Raw genomic sequence first — 16,560 nt, 5'->3', positions numbered from 1 at the left:
TCCAGCTTGGCATACTCCCACTTCAAATGCAGGTATCCCTTAGAAAGTCAATTTGATTAATAATATAACGAGTACATAAACAACACTATTAGGGCTGGACGTTTAGTTATATTTGTAAGTCTGTCATTTAAGATTGGTTGCCACACTCCATCCAAGAGGTCAACCCACTTTTTAATTATCTAATTCTCTACTGAAACAAGATGGGAATTTTGGTCAAATGACCTTTGACCGGGTCAAATTTGTTAAAATGACCCTCATTTTGAGAAATTGGTCAAATGACCTTATTTTAGCCTGTTTGTTCCGTATTTGCCCCTCACTATAAAAGATTGTCTAGATAATCTAGACTATCTAATTTCCCCAAAACCAGAGTTTACTCTCTCTCTCTCTAGTCGACCGGAAAAGTGAAGAACGAGACTCTCTCATCTTTCTCATTCTCGGGCAATCTCTTTGAATCGAACAATCTTTCTCACGCAACACTCTTAATCGATCACTCTCTTTGATTCAGGTATTCCTCTATCTCTCTTAAAAATTGGGAACCCTAACCCCCAAATTTTATTTCCTAAAACCCTAGATTTTTTTGGAGCAAGCTCTAATAGGGTGTTAATGGAGGCTTCTAGGGCAAAATTTGATCTTCATCTCTCACATATTGTACGCAAACATCCCCCAAATTGTTGCAGCTGTTATTGTTTTGTTACTTGTCATGGTTTCTTATCAATCTAGCTTCCATGATAGTTGGTTTAATTGATGAAGAAATACTTGGTCTTTCATACCTAGTATTCTTTATCACCATCTCCTTCTGGTTCGATTAATCTTGATTTCATACCTTCACCAAAACATAATGGTTCTTTTGCATTTGTCAATGGCATTGAGGTCATCTCTATGCTCGACTTATTCGAACCTGCAGCTATGGTTGGATTTTCGGATCATTTGATCGATCCCCAAAATACCAATTTTCAGACTATGTATAGATTGAATGTTGGTGGACAGTATATACCACCAACTAATGATTCTGGACTTACTCGTACTTGGTACGATGATTCTCCTTACTTATATGGAGCTGCATTTGGTGTTACTAGTGATGATTCTAATAAAGTAAACGTTCGGTTCCCAGTGGATATGCCTAAGTATGTAGGTCCTTATGATGTTTATAGTACGGCGAGATCTATGGGTCCAGATTCTAAACTCAACCAGAACTTCAACCTAACTTGGGTTTTCCATGAAGAAATACTAGGTCTTTCTTTTGTATACTAGTAATTAGATCCTGAGTTCCTAATTAAGATGATTGTGTAAAGTTATGTTGTGATAAAATTATTACTTGGGAATGAATATTTATGTGTTTATAGAGGTGTATATTAATGTACATATTAGAAATTTAAGCATGTTTAATATTGATTTGGGATTTATTGGCTAGTTTTGTGACTTAATCATTTGAGAAGCTAGAAAAGTCATTAAGCAAGGGAATTCAGTTCAGTTAGATAGTGAAAAGGAGGAAGAGTTAGAGAAGAAGAAGGATAGTTAAGTTGAAATGCTAACCCAAGGTAGAGTAGAATGAATGAGAAACATGAGTGCCTAAAGCGTTGCGTAAGTTTTATTACCTCCATCAAATCATTTTGCAATTGGGGGCCGGATTGACCTTCTCTCATCTCAGACACAGGAAATTTCTTCACTCCATCAACATCATCTCCCACCACATCTGTCGCAACCTACAAATTTTATTCAATAAATACCTTCTTTGTTCAAATGATTACAAATTCTAACACACGCATATATTTTACCTTTGTAGAACATTCATTTTCCATTTCATCAAGACGATCATCTACATCATTATCGCCTTTAGTATCCTGCAGTAAACCGATATGCAAACTCCTCAATATAATGAAATAGTTATGCAACTACACTACCAAATAACGTTACCTCCAGAGACAAACGGTCATGGAACTCTGAGAGCTTCTCCTCTGCATTGGTGTCTTCTACATCATCCTACGGTAAGCAATTTTATTGTATAAATACCTTGTATGATGTAATCTAAATATAGTTCAAACAAAAAAGGAAACTACTACTAATTAAGTACCTTTCTATCCATTTCGGACATAAGCTTCTGTGATTTCTCTTCCATATCTTCTTCAGATCTCTGTAATCCACCACAAACACATATTTTTTTTGATTCCCAATTTTTTATTATCTCGTCACGTCGACGAAGATCTTCTCTTAGGTCAAAAATCTCTTTCTTAAGTAGCTCGGTTTCGCTTCGTGGCCTCTCTAACTCTGAAGTCTCTTCTCTATCTTCTCCACCTTCTCTATCTTCTCCACCTTCTCTACTATAAGGTGTCACTTCCACCTAAAATCATTGGAAGATGAACATGTTAGTATAAGTAAATATAGGGTTACAAAGAATACGTGAATTATAAGAGGATTTGAGACAAACATCTTACATTTGGATCTACAAATTTTTTCCTTAATGATTCAAAAGTGGCAGGTTTGCATTTGGATTTCCACTTAACGATGGGAGGATCGCCATTCCCTCCAGCTTTTCGGTTTGCGCATTCTTCTGCAACGGTGGGTAGGCATTCGTATGCCCAAACCTGTAATCAATTAGAACAAAGACAATTTCACAAAGCTATTCTTTAATTTTAAAAACTTATTTGATTTGAACTCATTGTGTAAAACTAATAAAACTTAGAAAATACAATCAAATAACATTACCAGAAATCCAAATGGGCAGCCACTCAAATAATAAGTTATTCCATTTTCCTTCTTCTCTTTCTTTGATTCCATTGCACGAGGCAATGCCTTCTTCAGGCAAGATAAAGTGCGTTGGAAAACCTTAGGACCCCATGGAAATTTATTGAATTTCTCTATATTATCCACCAACTCTATATGTTCTGTATCCACACTCGTCCTACGAGCATCTTTACCTAACAAAAAATAGTCTAGACAAAACAATAAACAAAGCTTAACCTTATCTACATCAACTTCACAGTCTTCAATACATCTCTTTAAGACTTCCTTGTTAATGCTTGACTCTTCAGAAAAGTATTTCTCTCTCAATGATACCTCCTCAAGAACTTCCTCCATGTCTTCTACAACCGTGTCTTCTTCATCTACTTTCTCATATTTCAACCCCATAATCTCAGAAAAGTCAACAACTGAAAACTTCAATTCCTTCTTACCCACGAAAAACTTCATCGAACCATCATCCATATCCGATGATTTAGTTTCACGCAGCAACATGTTATGCACAAGTACATAACAAAACTTGAGGTCATTTACATGTAAAAGATGTCCAAAACAACTTTCTTTGAACATTTGCATTTGTCTATCATTTGTCAAGTTATCTTTAACATATATCATATCCTCGATCCTTGAGATGCACGTCACTTTCGCACGTGGTGCTTCTTTAGTCTTTAACGGTAGGTTACGTGTCATCCTGCATAACAAATAAGAAATCATATTGTCAACCTCCAATTTTAGTACTAAATATAACTTACCCAAACAAAATTTAAACAAACACCATTTTACAATCACATATTGATGTGCATTCAAACACAATAGATTCCTATGAAGAAACATGTCTAAGTGAACAATATAATAAACATGTGAAGAAGCATATATAACACAATTTCATAATTCAGCAATCTCAATGGGAGTTATCCACACTTTTCTTAAGAACAACTATGAACATTATACACACTTTGCTTAAGATCAGACCATATAGCTTTATGTATTTATATGAGTTACTTAAGATAATACAATAACAACAATATATAATGAATGTTTGTATCCAGCTATCCAGATAAAGACGAGTCTGATTTGAAGAATGCAAGACAAACATACAACACCCAAGTCTCTTTCAGAATACCTCCCTTTTCTAAACCGAGTAAACCCCATAGCTAACAAGTGATTTTCAGTCTATTTCAGATCTATATGGAGATAAATTAATCCTTAGCCTATGATATTATGCACTTGCCCGAAATAGTCAATCAAGCACCCCAACTAAGAAAACAGGCAAACTATATCAACCCAAAGGGAGGTATAGTTTAAGAAATAAATAATCAGACCTATTTATACAGTGACAGGACGGACAGTATTTAGTGTAGAAACATACAAGAAATACAAGATAAACCTTGCATTTCAGCCGTCTCTAACTCTCTTTTTCTTTTTCATAATTCTGTTAATTAAAGTCAATGACAATGCAGAGTTTAGGCTAGTATCTACACTCTCTGTATGAAGTTAAAACTCTTACGAAGGAAGTTTAGTTAGAGAACCTAATTTAGTTCTTGGGTAAATGTGTGAAATAGCGATACATTCAAACACCATAGTCGGACTCATAACCCTAACTAAAGAATCCCATCACAGTGATTTGTATATCCTCTAAGTCTAAACTATACTGATTCATGTGTTTATGGCTCGGACGTCTCATATTTCCCACTTCACTAAGACAATATCAGTTTACCTAACAAACACAATAACACCAAACATGAAAATTTCAGTTGAAAGGTAATGGAATCATACCCTTGTTTGTATAAATAAATGATGAATAACTATGCCAAAACATGAACAAGTGACCAATTTGTGGGCACATTAAAAGGCAAAATAGATATCAAACACTTGCCACGAAATCCTCAGAAATTTTCCTACTTGTTCATTTCACTTTTCTTTAACTCCGTTCCTCAAAATTGCCAGCAAATAACATTTCTTTGTAAGCCAAAGGCAAAAGCAATCAAATTCATAGTGTTTATATGCATAATATACTTATGAGCTGAAGTATTCAAGTTCTCACAGACATTTCATCAAGCACAATGAGTGCACATTATCTAATCTTCTACCCTTATGATCTAAACCCTAACTGAATTACCTAAATGTGAAAGAACGAGTAGTTCAGATCAAAATAAAGGTTTTTCACATCAAAATCGACGGGAGAAAAAACCCTAAGTCCCCCATGTAATCATCAGAACGAGTGATACATACAAACAATTCAAATTTTGCCCTAGAAACCTCCATTAACACCCACAAACAACTTCTTCTATAGTAGAAAGCTTCACCCACAAACAACTTCTTCTATAGTAGAAAACTTCTTCAAAAAAAATCTAGGGTTTTAGGAAATAAAATTTGGGGGTTAGGGTTCCTATTTTTAAGAGAGATAGAGGAATACCTGAATGAAAGAGAGTGATCGATTGAGAGTGTTGCGTCAGAGAGAGAGTTCGATTCAAAGATATTGGCCGAGAATGAGAAAGATGAGAGAGCCTTGCCCCTTTACTTTTCCGGTCGACTAGAGAGAGAGAGAGAGAGAGTAAACTCTGATTTTTACAAAGATGAGAGATTGCCCGAGAATGAGAAAGATGAGAGAGAGAGAGAGTGATCGATTGAGAGAAAAAGATGAGAGATTGCCCGAGAATAATCGAACCAGAAGGAGAAAGATGATAGAGCCTTATCCCTTCACTTTTCCGTCGACTTGAGAGAGAGAGAGTAAACTCTGATTTTGGGGGAAATTAGATAGTCTAGATTATCTAGACAATCTTTTATATTGAGGGGCAAATACGGAAGAAACAGGCTAAAATAAGGTCATTTGACCAATTTGTCAAAATGAGGGTCATTTTAACAAATTTCACCCAGTCAAAGGTCATTTGACCTAATTTCCCAAACAAGATCTTTGTGCGATTTGGTCGGTCACTAGTTGACCTAAATACTAATTAAAGGTTTTCTAACATGTGGGTCAAGGTCCCATGATAAACCATCGAGCAAGTGCTTTTCTAATTGAACAACTTTATTAGTGTTGGTGCAATTAATAGTGACAAAAATTGAACTTTTTTATACGATGGTGCGGACCAGCCTTCTGGGCTGCTAATGATACTGTCAGTTTTGGCACACCTGGACCTCACAGTTTTAAAAGGCCTCACTAGGGAAGGGCGCTTAACCTCTTAAGAGGAGCAGTGAAGCACCACACTCCTACACTTCTGTCTCCCACCAATGTGGGATTGCTTTACAACATATTTAGATTTATAGAAAAGAAAGAATTTTTAATTTCAAAATTTGTCTTAAGATAGAAATTTAGTAAAACTCATATTAGAAAAGAACTCAAATATGGAATCCATAAATATCAGAGATCAAATAGACGAATTGTGTGTATGAAGAGAGCCTAAAAGCAAGTAACTTGAAATAAATCAGTAATAGTTTCTATATATTGCAAACACCAAACAATCTACTTATTTTTGTTGTTTCGTTATTCTACGAAAAATTATCTTACACCCTTTTTTTTTTGAATTGTCAACATGTTTCGAACCCCTGAATTATATAGTGGAAGACTAAACTTCTTATCACTCTAACCAAGAACTGTTAGCATTATCTTACACAGTTATTCAAATGTTTGTGTGAAGTACACTTACAAAACAAAAAATAACGCGAACGAACAAAATACATCACACAATTTCATCCACAAGAAAAATTTTGGTTCTTACATTTATAAGATTTATATTCAACTTGCCCTTAAAATAAAGAAGTTACTTGTGACGACATATGATGCAGATGTTAAAACATTATACTAATTATAATTTAGAAATTACTAGTATAACTTAAACATGTGATCCCAAAGAAGATGAGAACCAGGGGGTGTTAATATGATGGTAAGGGGGGGGTGGGGTCGGCGCCGCCCCTCGAGCTGGGGAATAAGATTAATCTTACTAATCTAATAATTAAGGAAAATGACTACACTTTCTTATTCATTCAAAGTCAACATAAATTCACTTATATTTCTCTCTCTCAACTTGACTTGTTAGTTTTTTCAATCCCTAAGAATCATATCTGTCATTCATCCAGCAATCCATCCCATCCCATCACATTCTAATTTCATCTATCATTGTGAAATATTAATTGTTATTTAATTAAGAAAAATATTCTCTAATTATCAAGATGTCTAAATCTTTAGCTTAATGTTTGACCAAATCATTAATCTAAGGGTTGTTTGGAATATGTCACCACTAGTCAAACACAAGAAGAAAGGAGTTGGTTCTAAGAATTTTAAGAGAAATGCTATTGGACCTGGAAATAGGGGCTGACTGACTACAACCCCAAGAAACAAGAAAGGTGTTTTTCTCTCCATATGTCTGGACCAACGAGAGTCGGTCACATCAATTTTTGGGTTGTGATGGATCTCTATTTTCGGACCAATTTCTGTTATCTTAAATAGCAATTCTCTCTCACCCGCCCCACCCTGCTGTCTAAGAAGTCAATATGCATCACCACTACCACCCTCCCTATAAACAACTTGAATATATGAACATAATAAACAAACACTCTTTCTTTCTTTCTCTCTCTATCTGCCAAGAAGAATAAAATAATCTCATGCCGTTTACTTAAAAATCAAGTGACCCACCACCCCCCAGCCTTGATTAAATCCTATATAAGGGTATTGAAGAGTTGATCATTTTCTTCATTCTTTCCATAATTCTAACAAACAAACACACAGTCAACACTACTATTACTAGCTCTCTACTACATACTATCTACACATCCAAATTTTCAAGAAAAGAATTCAATCGATCGACCGAACGAGAGAGAAGATGTTTTGTATAGAGCTAACGCAGTCTCGATTATGTACAGCTACAATTATATTCTATACATGTATATGGATTCCATTTGTTGGAATGAAAAAATCCATTCAAAACATAATTAGTAAGTTAATGTTTCTCTCTTCATCTACTAATACTAGTAGTGAGGAGGAAGAGGGCTCATCAGTGGTATATGTAACACCAGAAGAATATTGCTTAGATGATTGGTGGTCTATGGAGGAGGAAGAGGATAACCAGCAGCAAGATGAAGTAGGAGGACTACCTTCATTACTTTCGAAGAGTGGGTTAGTCGTCGAGGAACTTAACTACTATCACCATTGTCATATGGTTGATGGGTCATCTTCGTCGTTGTCGTCGTCATCAGTTTGTAGTGTATGCCTAGGAGAGATGGAATTAAAGGAAGAAGGTGAAGAATATGAATATGATGATAAGGATGAAGTGATACAACTGAATGGGTGTGGACATCTATATCATAAGGGGTGTATTAAGAGTTGGGTCCAACTCAACCGATTCACTTGCCCTCTTTGTAGGTCCTCCCTTCTTTTCTCCCCTGCTTAATTAACCCTATTAGGGATTCCTCCCCTTTCTTTGTCATCATCATTATAATTCTTAATTTTGTTCATAAATGTAATTTAATCTTTAAATTTTAAATAATAAACTTCATTTTGATTGATTGATTGATTTTTCCTATTTAGATTGATAATCAAATTGTATTGTCATCAGGTGGGTTGGTTAATTGATACCCTATCTAGTCTATGTGGGTGGGTAAGATAAAGAGTTGACTTTCTTCCTTTTCAAACCCTCACATGTTGGTTTTTGTGGGATGAAGGGAGGAGGGGGGTGCAAAGTCAAACACATGCATTAGGCTAAGGGAGGCGACCTTGTTTTGTTTAATCTTTCTTCACATATGCTATTTAACCCGAAATTGATAGTCAACCACGAGCGAAAAGCTGAAGTGTCGGCTCTCATTGATCCGGGCATGTAGAGAGAAACGTGCGGACTAATAGGAGTCAGCCACGTCAGCTTTCTGCTTTTGGTGAAGCTCCCGTTTTCGGGCCAAATGGCATTTCTTGTCTTTCTTTATATAATAGATACTTTGCATATTTCATATCTCCACTGGTGCCAATATGGTTGATTGATATCAATCAATCATGGTATCCGGTTGACCTAAAGAGAGAGCAGAGGTATAAAGACAACATATCAATCAATCATGTTATAAGGTTGACCTTGAGTTATATACACAATTTGTTCCATTTTTCAGGTTGGGAAGACAACAAACAAAGAATCATCTATACAATAAATCAATCAAATACGGAATTTCTAATCTTTAGATAGCTTCTTCATCTTCTAATTATCTGATATGATTCCCTTCTCCCTGCAAGTCAGTCCTCTCCTCTCTCCACTAGGCTCTAGTTTTGTTTCGATTCACAGTTTCACTAAATCCTCTCTCTCTTTATCTCATCTGTAAATCTTAGAACCCCGAGTTAGGAGGAGATACGACACGAACAACCAACGGGCTCCGAACTCGTAATTTCCCTTTTTTCCATAACAATGACCCAAAAACATAACCCTTTGATGGAGCAACCACCAAAAAACTCACATTAAAATTCATCTTCTCTCCATAGTTGTTGAATCTTAGGACATTAGGAGTTATCGTTACATTAATTCCGAACGGAGAAGACACCACTGCTCTGTATATACTTCTTGGTGCTCCCACATTCGTCACAGTTCGAGTCACTGAGTAGCTGTGCTTGAGATTTGGCACCGTGATAGACGGGTAGTTCAGGTCAGAAGCTGATGATAACATCTTATTACAGGTGCTGTTGTCTCTTGTGATTAGCTGTAGTGACTTCTCATTGTAGCCAATTGAACAGAGAAAAGCTTTGTAGTCAAGGGCTTCTAAATCATATACAAGACCTGGATTTAGAACTCTTTTGGGGTTTATAAAACCAGCTCCATAATCGAACGGATTGGCCCATCGTCCAGCAGGGTCCACTGTGATGGGTTTTCGGTTCTTATCCAACATGGTAGCTGCATTTCAGTTTTCACAATTTCAGACTCCACAACAAGGATATGCACGGTCTCAATAGTCAAGTGGTAACCAAAATTTCGACCAGGAAACTGAAGGACTCAATTTGCGGTAAATAAACCTTTGAGCGTACGCATAATTTTCAAATCATTATGAAATCTAACTTATCAAAGATATATAGTTTTTAACAGTAAGCACAAAATATGCAATCTTAATGGAATTAGAAACTTTACCGGTTGTCATAATTGCAGATTTAATGGCAGAAGGAGACCATAATGGATAAACAGCTTTGATCAACGCTACAATTCCTGTTATATGGGGGCAGGCCATAGAAGTTCCAGAAAGAATGTTGAAATTCATATTTCCATTTGCTGGAGACCAGGCAGCTAAGATATTCAAACCTGGAGCTGTAATATCAGGCTACAAGAACATAGTAGTTAGAGAAGATGCAACTAAGACGCTTAAAGATTCCAAAACAAAAAATACCTTCAGAATCTCTTGTGTCAATGAATTAGGACCCTTGGAAGAAAACGCAGTAACCCGAGGAGCAGGTTGAGATCCTACTACAGTTTCCGCAGAAGAGATTTGGACTGTCGGTCTCCTACAAATGTATAGAGAAAACGCAAAATAAACAATCGAGATATGTAAAGATCTTGTTCTTTCTTCAAACAGGTAAACAAGAAAGAATACCTTGTTCGGTTGATATATGACAGAATCATATCCCCTGTCTGTGTCGAAACAATAGCTGCAGGTATCACGAAGGGAATAGCAACGTCTTTGTCGGCTTCATCAATGAGAATCATCCCTGACCCGCCTGCTTCTTTTACTACCACACTCTTCGCAAGCTTGGACTCCGCAGAACTATCTGCATGGCGGCAAACAAGAACCTTTCCTTTTGTCTTGGTACTATTTAGAGAGCTCTCTAGACAGTAGCTGGATTAAAGCAAGAATAAGACAAGCATAATTAGATTTTCTTTTACCTTATTGTCTAAAGACTAGGTACTAATCGCAATTTCACTCATCTATTTACCTTGACTGGTACGGAGTGAAGTATCCCGCTTTGGCTTCTGAAGCATCAATGATGCTGGTTGAGGCATTTGTTCTGAAAAGAGTAAGGCTTTCTCCCTATCAAAATTTGATAAAGACTATGTAAAGTTGGTAATATTGTTGAAGATCAGATCAAGTAACCAAAAGAAAAACTAATTCTAGCAATTACCGTGTAGTTAGACCCATCTCCTAGCAAGACCCTAGAAGTGAAATCCCTATCAGTAGAAGAAGCAGCTACAGTGATCAACCATGGCGCAAGATTCGTTGCTGAACCTTGACTCCCATCGTTCCCAACTGAAGACACAACTAGAATCCCATGGCTAGTAGCATGATATGCTCCTATGGAAATGGCATCACTAAAATAGTCCCCTTGAGGAGAATTGGGGCCCAAAGATAAAGATAATATATGAACTCCATCTCTGACAGCATCATCAATAGCAGCCAGTAAATCAACATCGTAGCAACCTGAATCCCAACATGTTTTGTATACGGCAATCCTAGACATGGGTGCACCTCCTCTGGCTCCTCCAGAAGCCAGGCCATTAAAACTCATGTTTGTGACATACCGGCCAGCAGCTATTGAAGCTGTGTGGCTTCCATGGCCAGAGCTGTCTCGAGGAGATTTGAATTTTATCAACGCAGACGAATCTTCTTCCGCTTCATAGCCACTTGCGTAGTACCTAGCACCTATCACTTTCCTGTACAATACATGACTGACTAAATTTAACATACAAATAACTCGAATACACCTTATCCAGAATTTTTGTACTCAAATATGTTGATTCGAAATTTTCAAACGGTCAACCTGTTGCAGGATGAAGCATTGAATTCTTGTCCAGCTTGGCATTCTCCCTTCCATTTAGAGGGCACTGGGGGCATGTCAAGATCACTAAAACAAGGCGATTCTGGCCATATTCCTGAATAGGAAGTAAATTAAATAAGAAAATTTACCAAGATACATAATGAGTGCCAATGGAGAAGCACGGAGAACATGTATAGATCAGAAATGGAGAAAATTGTAATGCGTGCTCAAGGAGGGGTTTAATCCTGCTGGGTGGTTTTGGGCCCCTCTCACCCTAACCCCAAAAGCTAGCTCAAGAGTAAGGCTTTCCCTACTTATAAACTCACCTCGTGCCCCTCCACTACCAATGTAGCAATCATCCTAACAATCCCCCCCCTCACAGATTGGTTTTAACTTCAATAGTTATTGGGCCGAGACTTGCTATAAACTCAGCTTTGATACCAGTGTTGTGGTTAGGCCTCTCTCACTCCAAAAGCTAGTTCGAGGTAAGTCTTTCCACATATTTGAATTTAACTTCAATAGCTATTGGGCCAAACTTCTTATATCCTGGGCTCCGCTACCACTGTTGGATAGTTTTGGGCCTCTCTCACCCCAAAATCTAACTTAAGAGGTAAGCCCTTCCCTACAGATACAAACTCCCTCGTGCGCCCTTCCACCACCAATGTGGGATTATCCTAACAAATCCAACAACCAAACAAATTCAACAAGAAAGATAGGTTTCATTCTGGTTCCTCGAAAACCTCTTGTGAGTTTAGAACAATTGACAAAGGTTCCATCAAGGTTATTGTTTGTTATTTCAGAGATGAAGGGATAAAAAGAGAAGATGTTAAAGAGTGCCAGCATTAGAGCATTATGGGTCATGTGAAGACATCCTTATCTCAGAAGAGACTACCTATGTAAGAGACACCACAGAAAACCCTTTTTAGCATGGATAATTCCTGAAACCCTACCTGTATCAATGAAGCCAATGATGACATTTTCTTGGTTCTTGGTAGAGTAACCTGAAATTTCCATTGTTTCTTCATTATCAAGACCCATGAAATTCCAAGAGTGGGTAGTGTGTAAACTTCTTTTCAAATTTGGAAACACTGATACCACCCCTGAAATGTCTGCCATTTTCAAAAAATTAATGCCAAAAATAAAAGTACTAGTATTTCAAATTGAATGAATAGATTCTGTAACAAAGACATACTAGCCATCTCTTGAGCTTGCTCATCTGTGAGCTTTGCAGCAAACCCTCTGAAACCATATCTATAACTATAGATATGGGATGCTTGTGCTAGTTCTATACTGTAGAATAAAAAAAACAGAGTTTATTATTCTAGTTAACAATGGTGGTGGTGTTTGAAATTGATTTCTTATAGACAGAAAGGGGAATAGACTTATAACTGGGTTCTACTGACCTTCCTCCATGAACAAGAGTAAGCAGTTGATAGTTTTGAATCAATATCTCATCTGGGTTGTTGTCACTACTGGTTTTGGCACCCATATAAACAACATATACCTGGAAATAAGAGGAGAAAATACAGAAATGAAATACAGAGAGATGTGAAAAGTGAAGTTGTTGTTGTTGATTAGAAAATGCAGATAAGAAGAAGAAGAATGGGTCACCTTTGAAGATAAGCAAACACTGATTTCCCTAATGAATACACTTAGAAATATGCAAACAATTTTTGTATAACTCAATGGAAACATTTTGAAGATAGAGAGAGAGAGAGAGAGAGAGAGAGAGAGAGAGAGAGAGAGAGAGAGAGAAGGGAAAGGAAGGATAACTCAATGAATGTCTGTGTGATTATGCATTTATCTTTATAATAATGAAAGAAAGGAAGAAAGAGAAAGAAGAAATCAAGAAAGGATGGGAATTGTATTTTGTTTGGTTTCCCAAGAGGAAGGGGAGTGAGAAAAGAGATAGTGAACCCCAAACGGCCAAAACAAAAAGGAAAGGAAAGAAAAGGAATTCCCTCCCACACACAAAGCTCATCACTGTTTATTGATTTCGACTTTGGATAGATTCCAAAACCCTCACCCAGCCGGCCCGCTCTAAGATTTTTACTTTTGGTTTTCTCTCTCTCTCACACACTCATTAATCCCCTGATTTTTCATCACGGGGCCTGTTTGACAAATATGCCACCCAGGAACAAGTATCACAGGCTATTTGCCAAAAACAACTACACTTCTCTTTCGCTCTAAGCACACGTACCCTTTCACTCCAAGCTCATGGACCATTTTGGTTTTTTAGGTTCTGGTATTCTAGTTTCAAGGAAACATTCAAGACGCACCAAATGGTGCACTTTTAGGTCCCCCGAACTGGGTCGCACCCGAGAACAATGAGACATAAGACAAATATGAATTGTGGGGGTTCGGAATTTATAAAGAAAACTAATGCCAAATTCACTAGTAAAAGAAGCCGTCTCTCTTTTTTACATTAAGACATTGAGACCGTGACCATATTTATGTGAAGACCTTTTTTATAGTTTTTGCTCAAAATTATTTATGTTTAATTTAAAAAAAAATAAATTACTTTCGATTTTATTTTAAGTTAACAATGAAGAAATCTATACCTTACTTTTGACTTAGAATATAGTTCCTCTCATTAATTGCATGAAAATATGTATTATAGTTCGTCTAATTAGAAATTGGTACTGTTGAGAAAACACGAAAGAATCAGATTAAGCAGGATGTCAAATACCACTTTAAAACTCGATGTCAGTCCATTTATTTCATCGGGTCGGTATGATTAAACTTGTCTCCGGATTTCAAATGTCATTTGCTGCAAAATGAGTTGGATGTGCATGGGTTTTGGGTTTTTTGAATTTTTCTTCACCAACCCTATGTTCTTTCCCAAGTACCTTTTAAAATTTCCTATTTGTGATGATGCTTCTCCTCAAATCCATAACTCTATGTCCATGAAAAACAAGCTTATTCTCACTTTTTTTTTAGCAAATTGTCTCTCACTTGAGATTACACATTTCCAACGTTCCGGGCTCTTATTTTCATGGTATCAGATATTCACCATTGTCTTCTCCCATTCTTATTAAACTTTGTGCTTATACTAATAACATAATCCAAATCCACATCAACTAATTAGGTCTCTAGAAGATAACAATATCATGATTGATGAGCACCTAGGGCATGTGCATACCACTATATTATACAAACCACTATATATTGTCAGTATTTATAAAAATTTCAATTCACTATGGGTGGGGTTCACATTCTTTGTTTAACTTTTCAGGGCTATAGTGGCATAATCAGTTAAAAAACCTCATTGGGGTGTCATCATTGTTACATGTATATAGAAAAAGAAAAGGGGAAAAGAATTAGCCGTTGGATGTTTCCACTTACTATCACTATTAGACTTGTGGTGGTAATCATTCATTAAATCTTTTGTCACTATCAATATAACTTTTGCCAATGGATTATCTACAACTTCTCATGGTTACTCATCTTTTTATTTGTTAAAGGGTCGCCTAGGATCATGCTCATTGCTCAAAGATTGTGTGTAAAATGGTGCTCAAAAAGTAGATGTGATAGACATAAAAAATTCACTGTAACTTGAAACCTATTGATGAAAGCAATTACAATCCAAGGTAATATTAGTTCAATAAATGAGGAATTAGATCCTGCCAAATCAATTAGGGCGTTTCTATAGGTACCGGGCCAAACGGCTATAGGCGGCGGCCGTCTCATTGACTTGGGTCAATAACTATTGATCCGAGATTTCTATAAACACCTGGTCAACTAACCTGGGTGAAGTTCACCTCCCTTTTCTTCTGTCTTCTTCTGTCTTCTTCTTCTTGCAAAATAAAATTCTTATTATTCTAAACCAAAACCCATGTAAGATATGAGTAATATATCAAATCATTCTACTTAAGTTTCAGCATTTCTTTGGTTGTACAGAAGCAACCCTTGGGGAAGTTTCCTATATCTTACTGTTTGAGTGTTCCATATGTATAATAGGCCTCTATCAAAATCCATGCAATAGAAGAGATTACTAGCAAAAACAAAGATGGTGTACAATGGTGGTGGTCCTGGTGGAGCTAGCTTTTCTTTTTTGTCTCCAGCAACTGGAAACTTTTCAGCCCACTTAGTTTTCACTTGTCCAAAAGTATTTGTTGTTCATATATTAGTCCAGGTTAGGAGGTGTCCACAACCACTGATTTTTTCTCATATGAGTTTGAGTGTTGTTTTTAGGATTAATGATGATAAATTACAACCCTTGGTTGGAGTGTTAAGAGGTTTAGTCTTCCACTTTAGAGGTCAAGGGTTCGAGGCATGCTAAACAATTCAAAAAAAAAAAAAAGATTAATGATGATAAATTACAAACTATATCCCACTTCAGAATGATTACATATATTAAGTTCATACCTTTGATTTGAACAATGAAAAAAGAGTTCAGGCCTCTGACGCACTAAAACTAGATACTAACCTTAATGTTAGAGTATGAAGATGTGGTGTAACTTGAGTGTTAACTTCAAGTTAAAGAGAGTGTTTATAAGATTCCTAAACAGATCGTTGCTGGTGCCTATAGATTTCATAACAGAAAGTTATTTTGTTGGGGTAATTTTATGGGCAATGCCCTATACTGGTATAGGCAATTAAGCAATTTAGTTTGCAAGGCTATCTTGGTCAACTTCTTATGACCAAGTTTGGTTAAAGGCAATGCTATCTTTCAAGGTTCATTTCATCCATCCTTATCGGCAAGATTGCCGCGATTTCAAGAAAAATGAAATAAAATATTTTCTTCTTCTTCCCTCTCGTCTCTCTCTTTTGTCTTTATTCGCCGACGATTGGGGGACCTCCTGCTTAGACTAAATTTGAGGACGAACCCTAGATCCAGACGGCAAGGTAAACAATTATTTATGATTTCAATAAAAAAAATGGAATCAAATGGAAGAAAATTAGTTAGGAATAATGGCAACCCAATTAACGGGAAGAGGATTGTAACCAGCGTTCGCATATACAATTGTGTATGTGAAAGATGTAGCAAAATTAATAACACTTTATCATAAGGCATTTCCGTATAGTATTAGTAGATTAGATCACAAATGGGGAGAACTTGAAAGTGGCCAAACCACCGTAACTTCCACACCTACCCTGGCTACCCATCAGCACGA

General features: G+C 36.6%; 2 protein-coding genes and 1 long non-coding RNA gene across 4 annotated transcripts; 1 reads left to right on the top strand and 2 right to left on the bottom strand.

The window, feature by feature from the left end:
* Positions 1-1,884: 1,884 nt before the first annotated feature.
* Positions 1,885-3,201, bottom strand: LOC147538845 (uncharacterized). Its single transcript, XM_086643027.1, has 4 exons — positions 2,704-3,201; positions 2,433-2,582; positions 2,072-2,338; positions 1,885-1,980 (listed from the first exon to the last, which is right to left on the bottom strand). The coding sequence occupies exons 1-4, from the start codon at positions 3,199-3,201 to the stop codon at positions 1,885-1,887; spliced, it is 1,011 nt and encodes a 336-aa protein (XP_086499153.1).
* Positions 3,202-8,752: 5,551 nt separating this feature from the next.
* Positions 8,753-13,555, bottom strand: LOC147538843 (subtilisin-like serine-protease S). Of its 2 annotated transcripts, none has more exons than XR_015226135.1 (11): positions 13,055-13,472; positions 12,847-12,947; positions 12,636-12,733; positions 12,394-12,552; positions 11,447-11,558; positions 10,811-11,339; positions 10,625-10,719; positions 10,285-10,527; positions 10,081-10,195; positions 9,828-10,001; positions 8,753-9,596 (listed from the first exon to the last, which is right to left on the bottom strand). XR_015226135.1 is itself a non-coding variant. In XM_086644037.1 (11 exons), the coding sequence occupies exons 1-11, from the start codon at positions 13,136-13,138 to the stop codon at positions 9,037-9,039; spliced, it is 2,283 nt and encodes a 760-aa protein (XP_086500163.1). In that variant the 5' UTR covers positions 13,139-13,555; the 3' UTR covers positions 8,753-9,036. The 2 variants fall into 2 exon arrangements, 1 of the variants encoding a protein (XP_086500163.1); XM_086644037.1 differs by having other exon boundaries at positions 9,828-10,014; positions 13,055-13,555.
* On the top strand, positions 9,591-10,797 carry LOC147538844 (uncharacterized). Its single transcript, XR_015226138.1, has 2 exons — positions 9,591-9,705; positions 9,846-10,797. It is a non-coding gene; the product is annotated as an uncharacterized LOC147538844 (long non-coding RNA).
* Positions 13,556-16,560: the final 3,005 nt, after the last annotated feature.

This window comes from Eschscholzia californica, unplaced genomic scaffold (assembly GCF_041429995.1).
Source record: "Eschscholzia californica isolate CP2 unplaced genomic scaffold, dmEscCali1.0.p SCAF_5, whole genome shotgun sequence".
Classification (NCBI taxonomy): Eukaryota; Viridiplantae; Streptophyta; class Magnoliopsida; order Ranunculales; family Papaveraceae; genus Eschscholzia; species Eschscholzia californica.
Note: the sequence above shows the minus strand (reverse complement) of the source record. Positions and strands in the feature narration are given on the sequence as shown.

What these genes read in the sequence shown, in the direction of transcription:
- LOC147538845 (XM_086643027.1), bottom strand. Translation starts at nt 3,201, where the DNA reads ATGGATGATGGTTCGATGAAGTTTTTCGTGGGTAAGAAGGAATTGAAG. An exon ending in GCTGCCCATTTGGATTTCTG is followed by an intron (nt 2,583 to 2,703) that starts GTAATGTTATTT and finishes AATTGATTACAG; the next exon opens with GTTTGGGCATACGAATGCCT. An exon ending in TGTCCGAAATGGATAGAAAG is followed by an intron (nt 1,981 to 2,071) that starts GTACTTAATTAG and finishes TGCTTACCGTAG; the next exon opens with GATGATGTAGAAGACACCAA.
- LOC147538843 (XM_086644037.1), bottom strand. Translation starts at nt 13,138, where the DNA reads ATGTTTCCATTGAGTTATACAAAAATTGTTTGCATATTTCTAAGTGTA. An exon ending in ACTCTTGTTCATGGAGGAAG is followed by an intron (nt 12,734 to 12,846) that starts GTCAGTAGAACC and finishes TTTATTCTACAG; the next exon opens with TATAGAACTAGCACAAGCAT. An exon ending in GCAAGCTCAAGAGATGGCTA is followed by an intron (nt 12,553 to 12,635) that starts GTATGTCTTTGT and finishes TGAAAATGGCAG; the next exon opens with ACATTTCAGGGGTGGTATCA.